Consider the following 18733-nt stretch of genomic DNA (forward strand, 5'->3'; position numbering starts at 1 on the left):
AGCAACTTGCAGGCAGAAATTATTACTACAATACAGCTCAGCACTCCGTTCTGAAAAAGGACTACAGCCCCAGCCCTGAGAGAAGCAGCGCTCACCTCCTGCCACAGGCTCTTTAGGCAAGAGCCCGTTGTGAAAAGCTTAGGGAAAAATTTAAATCAAGGCAGAGGATGCAAGAATGAGCTTTTAAAATCATGTTTGTATGATACATGCATCTGTCAGAGAGCTGACCGCGTTCCCCAGATCCTACTCAAACGTGGTGGGGGGTCAAGGGAAGAGCCAGAATAAATTCTCTAAGAGCAATCTCTCCTTTGTTTCTATTGAAGTGCTATTGTTAAGGATCTGCAGGAACAGGCAGTAACGCCTCAGACCATCGCCGAATCCATCCTGAAGCCGCATGAGAGATGAGGCTTTTCTGCCTTACCTCAGGTAAGTTTTCAGTGCACTAGTAATGGTCTTTATCTCCCACTCCGCACAGATCTCTGTTTCTGTTTCTGTGGCTGTTTTGGGATCTACAGAAAAAGACAAAAAGGCAAAAAGTGAACCAAAGGGAAGATAATTCCAGTTCATACCAGCTCAGCTGTGTGGGCAGACCATCACATCCCAGTTTATTTGCTATTCCCCAGCGCAGTGACCACAAGCCAATCCCCAACAGACACTTCTGCAGGGAAGCAGAGTGCGTTACACGACACGGGCCACACTCACTTGGACAGGACGAGAAAAAGAAAAGACAAACATTAATCATGAGCGAAGAGATGGGCAGTTTGACTCGAAGCGTGACATTACACGGGGCACAGGAGGCTGTGGCATTCAGCAACAGCGGTGACAGAGCAGGGCACAAACACAACAGGGACCCCGGCACACAGAGACCCCCCAGGCCTCAGCAGAAAACCCCCCGTAGGCTGCGGGCGCTGCCACAGCCCAAAGGAGCACAAGTGGCAGCAGCACCAGGAGGTGGCTTGTTCTCCCACCCGAGGCAAGGGAAGAGTCCGCAGAGCCAGCCCGACCGGCCGTGGAGGGTGCGGGGAGGCAGCTCCACACTCCCTCACCTCTGTGGCTGTTTCATTTGGACGGGAGGGAAGAAGCGGGGCTGCTGCACCCCGTGCTCCGCGGACAGGCTCAGCACAGCTGATGTTGGCACGTTATCTGCCGGGGGACTGGGCTCAGCTCACCGCTCCAGGAACATGTCACCGAGTGTCACCTTCGCCAGCCCAACACCATCTGTGAGGGGGTCTCAGACTGGGAAGGTCCCGTCACCTCGCAGAGCCCGAACACCCGCCGAGCTCCCAAGGACCACCACAACCCTGGAGCCTCTCGCTGCTGCCCAGGTACAAGGGAGGGAGCAGCAACACGGCTTGGTTTGAGCTGCGCCTGCAGCGAAGAGGGGGAGGAGAAGCACCCAGGGTGTTCTGGAGCGCTGCAGGGCACAGGACACAGAGGCAGCTCCGGTTGGGAGGGTCACTGGTGCGGCAGAACGACGCTGCAGTTTGTTTTGACACCTCTGGCCTCTCACTGTCATCCTATTCTGCTTCTCCATCCTCCCCACCGCAGGCTGTTTCTTGCCATCTTTAATTTTTAAATTCCTGATTCACCCTCCTCCACCCCTGCAGCAGACACAGGGCTCCACAGCAGCCCCTGAGCCGCCGTGAGCCTCGAGGAGCATTGGGTATGACAGCAAACCTCCCAGCACAGGGACAACCCAGCCAGGACCCCACAACAAATGAGACGGTGCTGGGCCCTCAGTGGCAGAGATGGAGCTGCCATCCACATGCACCCGCCACAGCCCCTGGCCACGGCTCGTCCTCGCCCTGTCCCCAAGCCCGTGACGCAGCGGAGGGTTGGCTGCCGGCACAGCCGGCGAGCGCAGCTCTCGCAGCACTCCTGAGGGAGGTCTCCAAGCTGCCAGCACCCGGAGAGTCACTGACTGGCAGGAAAGGTGCAAACAGCAATGCTGGGTCACACTTTGTAAGCGTAAGGCCAGGGAGCCTCTGAAGCACCTCTGTTTTTATTGTTGAATACTGCAGCACGCTATTCCCTGTCTCCTCTGGGGCCTTACCTTCCTTTCTGCATTTTTCCCCTCCGATCTTTCCTTTTAAAAACTCCTCTACAGAAATCAAAAAACTGCTGCAGCTGTTCTGGACGATGTAAATCGGAGGCTCCAGACTAGCAGCCCGTCCCTTCCAGCTGCCTGCAAACTCGCAGGACTCTGCAGCTTTCTGCTTCTCCCTGCTTTCTGCAAACCACTGACCCAGGTCTGGAAGACAGACTTGTTTGCACAAACTTCCACAGTGAGATCAATAAGGCGCTATTTTTACTGATTTCTGCAAAAACACCTCAACGCTCTGACAATAAGAGCCCTCGGGAAGCAGAGACCGCTCCCCGCCTCGGCACCTCCACCCATGCCGGGACCCCGTGGCCACGGGGGCCGGAGCCAAGCTGGCCGCACTGGGGGGGGGTGCTCGGTGACCGCTGCCATCTGTGCCCCCGCCCCGAGCAGACAGCACCGCGGATGATGTTTATTTTTGCATCTTTGCCGACAGTTACAGCCAGCCATCAAGAAAGCCACCAGGAGATGGGTGGTAAGTGGCCTGGCCGTGGATACCTCACGCGCGGCGCCGAGGACCGAGACTAAAGATGGCAACTGCTCCAGGCCTGAAGCGAGGAGCACGGCCGAGGAGGAGGGGGAAGCTGGGCACGAACGTGCCCTGTTCACAGGCGTCAGCATGTTGTTTCTCTCCTGCTTGGACGCTGCTTCATGAACGCTCTTTGCTAACTCGCTCCTGGCATCTCTCAGCCTTCAGCCTCATCAGGCTTTGACTGCGCCGAGCCCCAGGGTGAGCAGGACCTGGAAATGCAACAGGGATCCTGCTCCCACCGAAATCCCCGGGAACCCTCTGCGGGGACCTCGGGAGACACGGCCGTGGGTAATTTCAGGGATAGGGCCGTGCCAAGCGTCCCTGGCGAGGCGGAGCAGGCGCAGAGAGGCACTCACCGCGACCAAGGCCAAGCCTGATGCCAGATACAGCTGCCGACGCCATCTGGTCCCACGGAGTCAGCTCAGTGGGTGTTTGTCTTTTCACAGACACATATAATGTGCTTTTGAATTTTAAAGCAATAGGTAAGCAGAGTGTAATTTTAAAACTAATTAAAAGAATGCACTGAATAAGAGTTCGGCTTTCCCTTAGGGCAAAGGGTTTATTTTAATTAAAAAAAAAACATCAAGAGGAGCACTTGAAAAAGTAAACATTTAAGAAATGTATATTCACGCAAAGATCACGTGTGTGTCTCACAGCAATCAGACAAATGAACACCATCCTTCCTCATCAATGCCAAGGCAACTTCCTACTGCACTACCTTTTTAAGGAGGCGATTTTAATAGATTAAAGATAAGCTTGGCATAGTAAAAAAAAAAAACCCAAACAAAAAAAAACCTAAACAAACCCTTTTTAAAAAAAACCCTTTTTAATAGCAAGGCCTTCGCTGAAGTTGAACAAATAACTCAAGACTAGATGTCTTTTCAAAAGCTCATCCAGGAGTTTACAGCCATGATTCATGAAACAGTAGGTGCAACTCTACAGGCGGTCTCACGAAAAGGCTTGGAGCAGATAGTCAGATCCCCCTGACCTTCAAATCTATGAGTCTGCAAAACGTCAGCTTGGGGGTTACAGATGTGGCATCTGTCTCTGCAGCGAGAGACGGCCGCAGCCTGCACCACAGCCAACGCCTGTCTCGCACAAGGACACATTTCCACAGGAACTGGTGTAAATGTGAAACAGGGCCTCTAAAAGCACCCACAGGCCAAATTCAGTATTAACCCTGAAGTTGATAATTGCTCTGAATTACTAATCTGATGTCTCTTAGCAGATACGGAGGAGGCCGGAGTGAAAGGGTAAGGGGAAAGGCAGTGGGAAGTGAACATCCCCAAGCTTTTTACTCCAGCAGAGACTGAAGCAAGCACTGTGCTCACACCGTGACACGGCCAGCCGCTGCAGCATCACCCCCGTTCCGGTCCACTCGTCGTGCGTGGTGACAAACACCACACAGGACAGTGTTCCCCGGCCCTCGCCGCGCTGCCAGACCAGAGGAGGTCACCGCAGCCTCACACGGGGCGATTCTGAGGAAAGAAAAGGGAGCTGCGGCACTCCAGATCTAAATCAAGAAGAAATTAGAATGTGCTTCTTTATGGCAGGAAATAGACAATTTAAATAGAAAATCAGGGGTGGGAGGAATCCATCCCCACTCCCAAAACATCAGTTTTGCTCATTTGTTTTCTTCCCAGAGGCAAAGAGCAGCAGCGGTGGGGGGGACGGGGTTCCTCCCTGCAGCCCCCGGTGCAGGGCTGGGTGCCACGGGGCAGGGAAGGGGCTGGCTGCGGCTCGGCAGCGCGGCGGGCAGGAGGGGAGTCTGGGTGGGAGGGGAGCCCAGGCGGGTCAGACCCCCCCAAACCCACCGCCGGGACGGGACCGCAGCAAGAAACCCACGTGTGATGCCGGGGATGGTCCCGAGGCAGCCGCACAGCCCCTGCCTGATGCCCTTTCCAAGGAACTTCACCTGCTTCCTGGGGATGGAAGAAGCCGCAGCCGTGAGGCAGCTGCTTCCAATTCCTCACTGATTTCTCCTGGGCAAGGGGAACCACTTGGGACACCACCACATCACCCACCCGCGCCTGGGTGGTTCGAGAGATTTCCCAAAGAGCCACAGGGCAGCAAGGGGGCATCATGTAGCCTCCTAGCCCATACAAATGTTCCTCAACAAGCACAAGGATGACTAATCACCCGCACAATCCAGGCCTTGCTGACAACTTCACCATTGGAGGGGTGATAAAGGTAAGAGAGGAGCATCCTGCCCTGGAAGGCTGGATGGTTGCCAGAGAAGCATGAAATCAGAAAAAATCTGCAGAAACTGGGGGAGAAGTAAAGGTGGCGGGGGGAGATCGTGACCACCAACTCAATTCAAGACTGAAAAAACTTGCCCCCACCCCTGCAAGGAGCATGCCTGCTAATTTATCCAGCAAGAGAAGCTAATTTAAATATAACTCACCAATAGGAGGTGGAACAGTAATTACGGACCGAGGAGTGTAAACTTAGACAGGTTTTTGATTAATCATAAATAGGTTGTAGTTCCTCTGTGTGGCGTGCGAGCTTTGTGCGATTGCCCCCTCGCACCCCTCTTTGCACAGCTCTGGAATAAAGGGGGATCTCAGCCCTGGGTACGAGCGTGGCTGTTGCTCTCTGGCCCTTCCGGCTCACGGCGGGGAGGAGCGAGAGGAGCAGGGCAGACGCTGTAAGGCTCCGCTCATCTCAGTGCCGAGTTTCAGCGGCGGATCTGCTGGTACCACCGCTGTCCTGCACGCACACGCTTCCACAATAAACCCTTTCATGGGAGCTCTGACTGCTAAAAGTTTGTTTATTTGTTGGGTTTTGTCCTCATTTTGATGGTGTGTGGTGACGGTGAAGGTTAGGGCAAGACAGCTTGCTCTGGCACAGAGGACCTGCCTCCCACGAGCCCTGGGGGAGGCACCCCTGTGTGCTTCACCCCGCTTTAGACAAAGATGAGCTGTTCTGGCCAAGCCCAAGACTCATGCTGGGCCCGACTCAGCTGCTGCCCACCGGCAGACTCTGCTCCACGGTCGGCCAAGTGCGGTGCCGGCCTCCTGCAGAGACACCTCGTGCCAAACGCCTTCCCGGCCGCATCACCGACACCAGTCACCGCTCGGGGAAACTTGATCTTTTTGCCATTTAAACTGTATGTGAATCAGTAACGCTGCCCACATTCATTTCTAAATATAAGGGAAACCTGAAGTTGTAAGCGCAACGTGGCTCCTCCGTGCAGGAGGGTTGGATCCGAACGGGAGCGTCCAAGCAGAGCGGTGCCGCTACCGGCAGGACGTCGGAGCCTCGAGGGCAGCCGAGAACAGGAGGGAGGTTGACAACGGACACGTTTCGTTTGGCGCTGACTTCACAGCAGCCTGAACGCTGGGGTTGTCAAAGATTATTGAATCACCTGCGATTCGGAGAAGAACAGGGAGTCACGGGTTTGCAAAGCGTCCTGGCGATCACCAGCACAGCGGCTCCCGGCACACACTCGCCTCTGATGGGGCTTCCAGCGTCCACAGCTAAGGAAGATGTGCCGGGACAAAGCAAAACCCCCGACGATATATCACCGTGTTATGAGACACGAGGTCAACAGCTGAGTGGCTTCAGTCGCTGAGGAGATAATGGATGCTGGATGGCATCCAACACTCCGAGTGCCTCCCAGCTCAGGAGAGCTCTCAAACCAAGCGAGTTTGGCCATCTGTCAGAGCCCCGCCACCTCAACCCAGAACTGACACAGCCCGAAACTGCCCTCGCGAGCAGAAAACAGGCCTGGCCGCTTGGCTAGCTCGTGAGACGACGCGCACCGGCACCAAAAGCAGAAGCAGAGGACCCGGCTCGACAGCCCCGCTGCGCCGCGGGGCACCCAATCAATCCCCAGCCTATATTTATCGGTGGGCAGCAAAGCTCTTTAAGCAACGCTCTAACGCAACAGTGCCAAATGTGTGCGCCACGAGACAGCTCTGCCGTAGCTGCCATACTTGGGTGGTTCGCAGGGCGCGTTCACATGCCCCAGAACCTGTGCCAAACTTCTACTAATAAAAGAGACAGTCAGTCCCCAGCTCCTGTGACTGCAGCGAACTTTCCAAATGCCAGAGCAAAACTGGTGCAGAGAGGTCCCCTTGCGACAGCCTCTGATTTAGAGCCTTACCCTTCTGTTTCCTAATTACTCCTGGATTATCAATTTTGCATAGGTTAACACTGACAACTGTAACAGCCACCACGGGCTTTGCTCCGTGAACATCTTAACGGCAGGAGAAGAAGAGGGAACTGGAAGAGGAGAAGGAAATGTGTTGAAAGTGAAACACAACCGTTTAAAACTTTTTGTAAGGAGAAATGCACAGAGAAAGGAGCACTGGCATTTGGGGATGGCAAGGAAAAGTAAGTCCTGTTGCAAAGGAATAAGAAGCGAATGGAAAGAAGAACCACAAATGTCACTCATTTCCCCCAAGGAGTAGCAAATACATTCATACGGGCACTAACAAATCATTAAGCATTTGTTTCCTCATTGTTACAGCTATTTCATGCGTGGTTTTGCCAAGTCTGAGAAGCACGAGCTGGGACTAGTGGAGGGCAGCTGCCGCTGCTCCAACCCAAGTGTGTGTTTTCTCTAAATGGTTCTTCAAATGTCTGTCACGCACGTGTCCGGACAGACAGACTCCCACAGGGCTGCCGCTGGGGGATGGAAATGCTGCCTGCTACTTCAGGGGACAAAATGCTCCGTTCAGTCACACGCAGCCATAGCCAAGCTCAGCACCAGCCTGGGCCACAGATGAGGGCATGGGGAGCAGGGGAGGTTCTGAGAGGGGGCAAGGCTTGAGAAGGGGGCAAAAACACCAAAGAGGGGAACAGCTCACATTTCTTTTTGGGTCAAGTATAACCCCTGGGCTCTAGCTGACACAGCATCTGGGCGGGGAGTCGGGCTACAGATTCTCCAATGCAGCCCAACAAGAGTGACCCAACGCAGGGCTTTGCAGGGCTACGGGGTGATGGAAACCCAACCCCACCATCAAGGAACCACTCCAGAAGTCAGCCGTAGTCATCTACCTGCACCAGGACCAACGACCAGCTCACTGACGAAGGCCTGTTTGCTCCTACGCGTTTCGGTGCTCAGATTAGGCCCATGGGGATGCTGGTTGAGAGCACAAAGGCACTTGTAGGTACCACCTCAGAGGTGGGGAGGGGTTTCTGAGGGCTGCCAGGCAGATGCAGGGTGGCTGCACATCAGGGCCAGTGCTCAGAGGAGCCCCACACTGTCACTACCAGGCTCTGTCACGGTGTGACCCAATGCTTTCTCTCCTTCCGAGCACCCAGAAGCGCAAGACCTGATGCCTCAGGCCCGAGGGAAACGCATGCTCGAAAGGTGGGCAAGACCAGGTTAAAACAGGCACAAGAAGGTCCAAGGGGAAAGTAAGAAGAGCCACAGGCAGCATGCAACACACAAGAGAAAATAATTAAAAAGTATTCTGAGAACAATGTGGCAGGTATGAGATTAAAAACCAAAGCTTTCAGCTATTTCTTTGAAGATTTTAGTTTGCATTTGGGAAGGCTGCCAAAATTCATAGCGCGTGTGAGCAGGACACCAGTGACGGCACCAGAAGACCTTTGAAAGCAACGTCCTCCATGAGTCCTACCTTAGCAACCTGCCAGTGGTGCCCCGGGACCTCCCGGCCTCTAACAGCACGTGGGCCTAAGAGCACATTCACCACGATTAGGTACCCTGACAAGAGCCTTCGCTCTCGCTGGCAAGACTTCAAAGCAGCACAATCTACTTGCCTTTAACAAAATATGAGATACTTACCCATTAATATACTCAACAGCTTTTGAACTCTAGAGTTTACTCCAACAATTCGGTAGAGCCCTTGCTCATTGATTCCTAGGAAAAATAAAGAGCTTATTAGGAGAATGTCACAAGAGCTACTAACATTTCTTTCATTTCTTTGGCTTCTCTAACAGCAAAAATAATTAAACCCTCTCACCAGCTACATATGAAATTATAGAAAAGGGTAAAATTTGGTTTTGATGTCAGGGCTTCCACGTATTGATTAAAAGTATTGCCCCCAATTAGCTGAGGAATAAAAGATTTAAGGACATCTTTCCACCATGCCACAGTCAGGAAGGGAGCTCTGGCTGCACCAGGAAGGATCTGTACTTTATGTACAACACAAGGGCAATTTTGGAAAATCTTGCTGTGCCAAGTCCTTCAGGTTGAGGTCTGAGCCTTTTGCATGTTCTTCATACAGGGAACGAGGCCTTGACCCAAACAACTCACTAGGGCAGAGAGCAGCCAAAGGACGTGGTGACAGAAGCCCCTTCGCACCCCAGCTTGGCTGTGCAGCTCCTCCCCTGCTGGAGCTCCCTCAACTTTCCCCAAGAACTGCACTTGCCTTGTTTGGTTCATCTACCCCCTTGATTCTTTTTCTTTTCCTTTTTTTTTTTATTTGCCCCCAGGTGTTCCTTGGCTCTCGACACCAGTGTACTGCTGCCAGTATTACAGGGAAAACGTCACATTTGAACAGCCCAGAGCATCTTACACTGCCTATGGGCAGAAGGCGGCCCCAGTGAAAGAACACAGGCAGAAATCCTGCCCGCTCAGAGCCCTGCTCAGCCCAAAGTTCCCTGTGAGACCCACATTTCACTGCGAGGGCTTCCGAGACAGCCCCTTGGATCTAAACAGCCTTTGCAAGAGGTTTAGGGGAAGGATTGCAAGGCCCATCTACCTGTTATTGCACACCAGAGGAAGCGCCGTGCGGCAGCACCACACGAAGGGATGCTCAGATGAAGTCCCTTCCCCCATTTTGCACGTCCAGTGCAGTATTTCTGCCCCGATGTTTGCTTAAGCCCCCGCTAACTCCAGCCACGGGGCAAACGCGTGTCCCAGTGAAGGCCTGAGCATATTACAGGGTTTATCTGATGTGGGTCTCCGAGGGTTAATGAATCATTTTTGTTCATGAAAAGAGCAAATAAGCAATTGCTCTGCTGCAAGGCCATCCCCCAAAACAAGACCATCTGGTGAACTGCTCTACCTCTTGTTTCGACAGCGTGTATGCATTTCTTGATAATGCTGAAGCCGATATTATCCAACTGGGCAGCTGAAAGGGAAGAGAAGAGAGGAGAGATCAACCCCGAGCAGAGGGACGGTGTCCCTGAGGCACAGCGCGCAGTCCTCGCTGATGTTCACAGCACCACTGTACCGCTGCTCCGACAGGGCGGGGAGCAAGGAGAGGAGAAATGAGGGGTTCAGGGGGGAAAGGCACGAGTACAGCAGCTTACACCAGGTGTAACCCGGGCAAGTGCAGAACGCTGATCTGTCCTTGCAGCCTCCGCGTCCCTCTGAGGTGGCACCTCCCACGCCTGCCGAGCAGCAGAGCCCCAGGCAGTTGGTCAAAATATTAATTTAGAATCAAGGTGAGATAACCCAAAGAGACCTCTGTCTGGGAAGTTGACAGCACGTTGCTTGGAAAAAAAGGGAATTGTATATATCTTTGACACAATAAATCCTTCAAAATGGCACACGAGGCAGCTTGCTTGATGAGCCCCGGGTAATTCCTATAAATCCTTCCAGCTCTCCGCCCAGCTAACCAAACCACCTATGTGCTGGAGAGACGCCTTCACCTCGAGGCCACCTCCATCACTGCACGCTGGGGACCGCCCGCGCACCTGCGGTACAGGACTGACCCCCCTGGCTTTGCCCAGGGCAGCGGTGCGGGGGCCTTTGCTGCCTTGGATTTCTTCTTGGGGCTTCTGAGGTGGTTTTGTGTGGATGCAGGTTTTCAAGGACAACCCCCATGACAGGTTAGAGCACTGAAAAGTGACGGTAAAAGGGGAACTGGGAGAGAAACAGGTGGAAAAGAGAAGCAGGAGATAACTAAGAGCAGCAGCTGTGAGGGAAAATGGAGTAAAGAAATCAAAAGAAAGGTGAAGGCATGGAGGTAAAACCATAACACAAAGAGGAGAGAGCTGACGGCATGTGGCGGTGGAAGAGCAACAGGGACTGGGAGATGGGAATGAATTTCAGATCAAACCTCTATCTGAAGCATATCCTGTGCCCAGCGGGAGGACACCTGTCCCTGGGTCAGCACCAACCCCAGCCCCCCACCCTGCCTGCACCACGCTTGAGGCAGGCACTCCTGGCCCCAGCTAAACAATACTGTCTATGAACACGCACGTTACATCCCATTTACCCTCACTCTTTGCAGACGTGCACAGTTCAAGAACAGCCCCTTCTTTTATTAGCACAAATGAAATAGTTATTTGGTGCAAATTAGGATGTCCTGAAGGCAGCTGACGCTGCCTGAGAGTAAGATCTAAAACATTTGTGTTAATGGAATGTAAAACTCAATTAACTCATGCTGCTGCAGGTTTTCATATGTAATTTCAAGGAATTACTAATACACGGATCCAAATACCTGCTGGAAGGATTCATCCCTTAGTCAGCTTTGCCCCACTCCGTGGAAAACCCTGCCCGCAGACAGCTATTTGTTAAGGAAAATTACTTCCTCCCTACATAAAGGTTTGGGAAACCTTTCACGTGGCAGAAGCCCCACGGAGAAGGGTGTGCAAAGTCACCGTGGGCTCCAGGGCTGGGCCAAGCATCCTGGGCAGAGGAGAGGGGAGCCAGGACACACAGCCCGCCTGCCCGCCTTGTGTTACCTTGAGCAAAACCCCTTCACCACAGCTGGCCCTTAAGATGATGGGGATCCCTGGTCACCCCTCGAGATGATGGGGATCCCCGACCAGCCCTCGAGCTGGTGGGGACACCTCTTCCCCGCCGCTGTCCCTCCTTCTGCGGCAGCCTGGGCCCAGCAGACGGGAGAAGCGTCGCCGGGGACTGGGGTAGAGCCACGACCTGCTCCACAGGGAAGGTGCAGGATTCTCCCGCCCACACCTGATGGAGTGCAGCCGCCCAGTTCAAGACGTTGAACTCCAGAAGACAGAAAAGGCACAGCGTTAGCTCAGAAGCAGACGACTGACTCTGCGTCCGCACAGACTCGCGGGAAGGCCATGTTGTAAGAGACACAAAACTGCATTTTACCGAGAGCACAGCAGGAAGGGATCAGAGCCCAGGGCTGGCAGCGTCCTCCCAGCCAGGCACGTGCGATTTTACTCCTTTGCATTCCCCCTGTTCACATCATTTATTTAAACACAGATTCGCTGCTGGTGCACGATCAGCTGCCAGCTCACTGCCTGCCTATGGCTCGCATGGCGCAGTCCCTTACTAATCACTTGTTTTGAGCTCTCTGCTGGTGGCGTTTCTTGTGTGATGAATGGCACAAGAACCTGAAACAGTAAAACAGCTCTATTATATTTTTCTGGGCAAGCACAGCGAAGTGCTGAGCCAACATAAGCACACAAGTTGCAGGGTGCCTGTGCCATAGGATGTGTGAATATCCAGAAGCTCCAGGGCCCTTTGCTGGGCACCCGGAGGCTTCTCCAGCACTGCCCCCAACCAGGCTCCAAGCACAGATCCAGCAAAAAATCCATCAGGGGGGCACAGCCCGCCATACCCCAGATCACTGATAAACACAGCACAAGGTTACCTGAGAAGCAAGAAAACCATGGCGTAGACCAACCTTTTGGTACAGGTACAACACCAACCCTTTCATACAGGCAAACCCGGTTCAGCAGGACTAATTCACCTTGGCTTAGTACTGGCCATAACCCTGATCTTCCAGCGTCCCTGCACGGTGTTGTCCAGCCAACACAGATCACCGTTCCAGGCTCCCTGCCACACACTTGAAGTGCCAACCCATTCCATAAAGCAGCAGTTTTTTCCCCTCAGTCCCTCGTGGGTTTGAACATGAGCAGGAGACAGCTACAACGGGGTGGCTGCCCCCCGCAGAGCCCACCGCTCCGCCGCCAAGCAGGCGGCCAGGACGCGCCGTCGCGCAGAGCTGGGCAACCGCAGGGGTAAGAAATCAAGCAGCCCTTCCGGAGGGAAGTGACCAAGCGTAATCCTCCTAAGCAGATGAATAAGCTCTTCCACTCATTGCTGAGCTCTGGATCAGGAAAGGTCGGGGATTTATTTGCAGTAGTTACATCCAGAAATAATATCTGATTAAATATCCAAAGTGCCTCTATTCATCCTTAAATTTAACTTTTAATGAGCATTGTAAAAGCTTGATTTCCCCTCTCACAGAAGCAGCTTCTCTTTATCTCATTCATTTACCCAATGATTCAGTTCAGCAACAGCACAGATCAAAGTCGGATTTGTATCTGCTGCTGTCCAGATCCCACACGTGTTCCATCCGCCCCGGCAGCACAGCGATGCACAGCCCCGAGCTTTGGTCCAGCCCCTTAGACCCCACTTAGCTGCTGCTTGATTCTGCGGCCTGGCAGCTGCAGCCAGACCAAGTCTGGCCCATTACAGCCCCATCCTCGTCCCTGCTCTCCTCCATGCCCTGACACCAGGACTAGAGCAGAGAGAGGGTTCAGCAAGATTAACAAAAAAAGAAAAAACCCTGCTCTATCAAAAACCCCACCAAACAGAGGCCGTCAGCCAGCTGACCTCAACGAGAGCCGCCACTGCAGCGAGGCAGAGGCAGGAGCGTGGTGTACAGGAGGGACGGGACCCAGAGCCCATGCTCAGATGGATTTAAATCATGGTGGAGCTGCCTCCTGCCATCAGCTGGGGCCAGGAAACAGGAGAGGGAAGGCGGCGGGGAGGAACGAGCTCTCGGGGCTGCCACAGGAAAGCATGGCCAACTCTTCCCAACAGGCATCCCTAATCCCTGTCCTGTAGGTTTAAAACGGCCCCTCAGTCCTAACAGGAGTGGACTTACAAACTCTTTTACTATCAGAGGCAGCACTTTCCTCTGTTCATGCATTCAAACCTGTTGCAGGGGCAAAGCCTATGGCCCAGCCTCCCGCTATTCCCCCTCCCTGGAGGCTCATTCCCTAGGGGAAAGATTGAAATGCAGCTCCAGGCCAAGATACATCTCACCAGCTCTTCATACAAGAGCAGCGTTTCAATGCACAGCTGAGATGCACTATTCACACTGTGGTCCAGCAGAGAGATATTTCACATCAGCAAAGGTGATACACATGGCCTGTATTACAGCTGTTGCACACACACACACACTTATCTGACCTTCATGTAGCATCGTATTTCTAGTGCTACTGAGCTGGTCTCATCCTGTTCTATTTTTGCCTAGCAGATTATTTCTATTTAATCCATTAATTCCTTTACTTTACGCTGATAAGGCACATCAGAGCATCGGTAAGGGGGCAAGAAGACTGAATCAGCTCTGTTCAGTCTCAGGCAACCTTGCTGACTCCAGCTGTGTGCATGTCGGTTGTGGCAACGCAAGGTCAAAGCAAGTTCTTCTGCATACCCCACCACACGCTTCTGTGCTGAGCAATGAAGTGCCACAGTGATAAATGCTTTCAAAGACTTCACGGAATGAAGAGCCACGGAGAAAGGGAGACACCAAACAGCAGAGGCCAGACAAAAATGAGTTTTCAAGTCTTACTTCAAGTCTCAAACTACCAGTCAGCTGCCAAGATCGGGAAATAAAGACGGCTGGGGAGGGCCAGGCCACCCAGACAGGCACACAGGGCAGTCAAGGGACACAAGGTCTGTGAAGAGCTTATGAATATAAAGACAACTTTCAATGAGGTCCTGAACTAACGGGGAACCAAATGGATGCGGAAAAAGGAGAGGGAAAGGGTGGGGAGGTGAAGGCAGAGGAGTCCTTCTGTGCTTTTCCATGCAGTAAGTGCAAGTACCTGGAGGATTTGTTTCCACAGAGCAGGGCAAGTCCTCCTGGTTTGCAAACCAGCACCTCTAAATTCAGCTGGCTCTCGCGGACGCCCGCTCACCCCGCCTGCTCAGCGCCGCTTCCTCCCACCTCCCAAAGAAGATTAAGACAAATCACCCCGTAGGCTGATGGCCATCTGGCCACACAGCAGGAGGCAATACCCAAAAGCTCTGTCAAATAAGTGGCCAAAAAGCAGACCTCACTATAGCACCGGGAGCCTCTCTCCAACCAACGTCAGTAGGGGCAGGAAGCAGAGGGATAGAGGTGTTCGGGGTCAAGAGTTGCACCCGGACTCCACTCCATCACTGCACTCAGTGAGTCCTCACAGGAAGCTCCTGCATCAAGGGCTGCGTGGCAAAAAGCCAGTCTCCGAATCAGTCTGAAGTGTAGCTGATGAGGCAAGCAGTTCGCTACAGACATGGTTTTAATGAGGACTAAAGCAGAGTCAGATGTCTGAACACACCAGCGGCAGCCCTGGTCAGAGGCGTGTGTGAAAATATAATTGTCACCAGACAGTTCAGGAGCTCAGCTACGTCAGCAGCCTCCAGCTGAGGGTCCCACCATGCTGCCCGCAGCTGGGGGAAGAGCTACAGAGCAGACAAGGGGGATTTGCATTTTTAAGACGGACCATCAAAATGGAAAAGGTGCTAAAAGATAAGAAACTTTGCCAAAGCCTTCTCAGCTAATTAAACCCCAGCTTTGCACTCGTCTGCGGGTCTCGCTACGCTTTGCCAAACGCTGAGCTGCTTCGGAGGGGCATGACACACAATAAACCTTCCCGAGAGGCACCGGCAGCCCAGGGCTGGGCTGGGAACCCACACGGGAGGCAACCGTGGGAGCTGCCCCCAGTCTGGGGACAAACCTGCCTTCTCCTCAAAGCCACCGCCCAACGGAGTGAGACGTTCTCCTCTGACACCTACACCCACCTCAGATTAAGCCCAGGAAAATCATGGATTCGTATGCCAGCAGCGGCTGGAGCAGCCGGCCTGGTGTGCCCACACCTCTGCTGGCACGGGCCCTCACAACTCACCACGGGCAGGAGCTGGGGCTCGGGGCAGGAACAGCCTGGCCGGGAGGAGCCCGGGGGCAGCCCCACCACCCAGAGAGCCCTTCCCGACAGGAACCCCAAAGAGGCATCCAGGAGCCCCGACCTGGGATCCGCCGCAAGCTTGGACACTGAAGACCGGGATTAGACAATACAAATAACCCTGGGAAAGCCACGGATGCACTTGACTCGAGTTCTTCCCATCCCTCAAAGAGCCGCTGTTCCTTTGCAGGATGACTCCAGCCTCAGTCACAGCCCCAGGAGGATTTCTGGCTGACAGCACGTAAGATGGGAAGGTCACGGTTTGACAAGCGCTTCTTTCAGAAGCAGTAATTACTTCACCAATCCTTTCTCCCACCCCCTTCCTTAATGTTTTCCCTGCTTTTGCATCATCCCTCAACAAAGTTTAGAAAACTTTTTATTTTAACACGTTTCTTAAGCCAAATCACGACGCACTGTCCTGGCAGAGCCAGAGGTTGTGTGCAGGGAACACGCAGAGCGGTGACAGTTCATGGCTGGGGTAGGACCGAGTTGAGCAAGTCCTGTTCTCTGTGCCTCAAAAAACTCATTTTGTCCCTCTGTAAAATAGACAAAAGATGGAGCTGTTCTATGCAGACTTCATACCCAGCTGGGGCATTAGCCACACCGTCCTTCACGAGCGTCAGGATCAGCTGGGTCGCCCAAAGGATCCATGAGGATCAGCTGGGTCGCCCAAAGGAATACACACGGGATGAGATGGATGTGCAGCTGACGACATGGAGGAGCAACAGGGAAGGGAGAACTCACTTCAGAGGGAGCAGAGAGGAGGAGGAGACTGTTCTGTACAAGGGCTGAAAATAGGTGTGAGGAACATTATCTGCAAATTATACCTATTATTGTGAGAAAAATGCTTCTACTCAGGATGAAAATGCCCCGAGGCAGCATAAAAATGAACTATTTACTAACCATCAACCCGGGCTGGGCTCCCACGCGACCAATGACTTTGGGGAAAGGAGGGAAGGGATCAGAGTTTTGAGTATTGCAATTGTGGCAATTCAAACCTACTGAGAAATAGCTCAATTAAGGGTTTTGAAACACAGGACATACGAGCCAGGCCCAGATGCAACCACTCCTCTAGGAAGAAAAACAAGTGCTTTCTTGACCCAAGTCTTAGATTGCCCGAACTACAATAAAAACAGCTTTTTTTTTTTTTTCAGGTGTGCTTCTTGACAATCCTGATCAGGTGCGACCTCCCTAGTTTTTATATTTTTGGTCCAATTTCCCTTTGGAAAAGGCACATTCATCTTCCAGATTCTGGTTCAGAAAGAAGAGCTGGTTGGCCCAAGACGCCACCCACACCTGTTGGCTGTGATAAGTAGAAGAAGCTGGGCCCAAGGCACGCCAGGACCCTCTGCCCCGCTGCCATGGCCCAGGGACACCAAGGTGAGGAGGGGACGCACCCCAAAGTGCCAAGGGAACAGCCCAGCTCCGCTCTCTGTGGCCCCAAGTCCCTCCATCATGTTTCTGTGCCTGTTCCCTGCCAGGTGCGGGACCCAGCTCCTCCCCAGGGCCACCCTGAAGTCCCCAGGCCGAGCCCTGTCACCCCACAGCCCTGCTCCACGGGAGCACAGCCCAGTGTCACCAGCACTAGCAGCTCAGCCGCTCCTTCTGCCCCCCAAACTCTGCACACCACAGCACTGCCACCTTCCCACCTGAAAGGAAATACTTACTGCCTTCGCTCTGGTTGTCCTTGTTCGAGTTGTAGACCTGGAAAACACAAGAAGAAAGTCTTATGAAGACCCTGGCTCCACCTGGGACGGGACCGCTGACAAGTCTGGTGTCCCCCTGGCTGGTGACAGCTGGCAGGAGGACCTGCCTTGACCTCCCACCACAGCCTTCTGCATTCCAAACGCCAGGCTGCCAAAGCTTAGGAGCTGGATTGCAATAACTAGGACAGTTCTTAAAATGAGAGAATGCAAATGGGATGGACTAGGTGAAAACAGAAACTAAAGGGGCTTTTCAACAAAACAAAGGGAGGCATTCTCGAAGATGCACATAAAGGGTATAAACTTAGAGCAGAGCAGACAATTCCCTTTACATCTTACGGGCATTACAGTAACATCCGGCAGGTGCGACTCCGACAAGTAGGAGGAAGCCACCCTCCCTCACAGTCACATACAGCCTGAATGAGTGAGTCAGGCAAAGGGTAAGAGAGGAAAAGAAATGTCATTAATGTAGAGAGGACCTGAAATGCAGAAGGATGAGGCAATGCACCCAACACTGCTCGTGACAGAGCCGCCCTCTGAGTCAGCGCCGGGCCTTCATTCCAAGACTCTCCTGTCTTCAAATATTGGTGCTCTTCCTCCTGTCCCAATCACTACTACAGCTTGGCTACTTTAGATTAAAGTAATGTTTCAATGTATACAGTAAAGAGGGGAAAAACAATAGGAGAAGGTTTTAATCACAGTTTGAGGACGATTTAAAAGCCCAGCATAATGAAAACTGCAGCTGCAAGATCAGCCTTCAGACAGGTTGCATTTCTCTAGCTCCACAGAGTAAAATGTTTTAAAATAATCCTTCATCACACCCGACACCCAACAGAAACACACACACACGCCAGCGCTCCATCAGCACCGCGAGCTGGAGCCGAGCGCAGCAGCATCCATTCAAACAGGAAAAAAGGCCCGTGTAGGCTGTTAAACAAAGCCAGTGGCGTGCACACCCTTCCTCTGTGGGAACAAAGCTGGGAGCCCCCTGCCACCGGCAGTGCAGCACGGGGAACTGATTTAATCACATGCCACCTCCAGAAATAGCAAGTGGGGAAGGAAAGTTTCCAAAGGCAATGTTGATAGCAACACCCAAGGCAGCAACGGCCGACACATCCGAGGGGAGTGGGGAGGAGAGGCTCCCAACTGCCATCAGGCAGGCAAGCATTCCTCGACCTTTCCCACCACAGGCTCCCAATTAACAATATTATAAAACAATAAAATAACAATAAAATCCCCCAGGGCTCGGTTTTGGGGCCACTCCTGTTTAACATCGTTATTGATGATCTAGATGAGGGGATCGAGTGCACCCTCAGTCAGTTTGCAGACAACACCAAGTTGGGTGGGAGTGTTGATCTGCTCAAGGGCAGGGAGGATCTACAGAGGGATCTGGCCAGGCTGGAGCGATGGGCTGAGTGAGCCCAACTGGAGGAGTTTCAATAAGGCCAAATCCCGGGTTCTGCACCTCGGTGACAACAACCCCCAGCAGCACTACAGGCTTGGGGAGGAGTGGCTGGAGAGCTGCCAGTCAGAGAGACCTGGGCTCTTGTTGCCAGCCGGCTGAACAGGAGCCAGCAGTGTGCCCAGGTGGCC

At 53.1% G+C, this 18733-nt stretch overlaps 1 protein-coding gene across 3 annotated transcripts in view; it reads right to left on the reverse strand.

Moving 5' to 3' along the window:
• Nucleotides 1-18733, reverse strand: part of ARHGAP26 (Rho GTPase activating protein 26) — a 145884-nt gene that overhangs the window by 64148 nt on the left and 63003 nt on the right. For all 3 annotated transcript variants that reach the window (XM_074838129.1, XM_074838128.1, XM_074838130.1), the window contains exons 12-15: nt 17105-17141; nt 9617-9682; nt 8392-8466; nt 422-509 (exon numbers count right to left, since the gene is read on the reverse strand). In XM_074838129.1, coding sequence (XP_074694230.1) covers nt 422-509; nt 8392-8466; nt 9617-9682; nt 17105-17141 — 266 coding nt within the window. The remainder of the gene's footprint in view (nt 1-421; nt 510-8391; nt 8467-9616; nt 9683-17104; nt 17142-18733) is intronic.

Source organism: Strix aluco, chromosome 13, assembly GCF_031877795.1.
Source record: "Strix aluco isolate bStrAlu1 chromosome 13, bStrAlu1.hap1, whole genome shotgun sequence".
In the NCBI taxonomy this organism is placed as follows: Eukaryota; Metazoa; Chordata; class Aves; order Strigiformes; family Strigidae; genus Strix; species Strix aluco.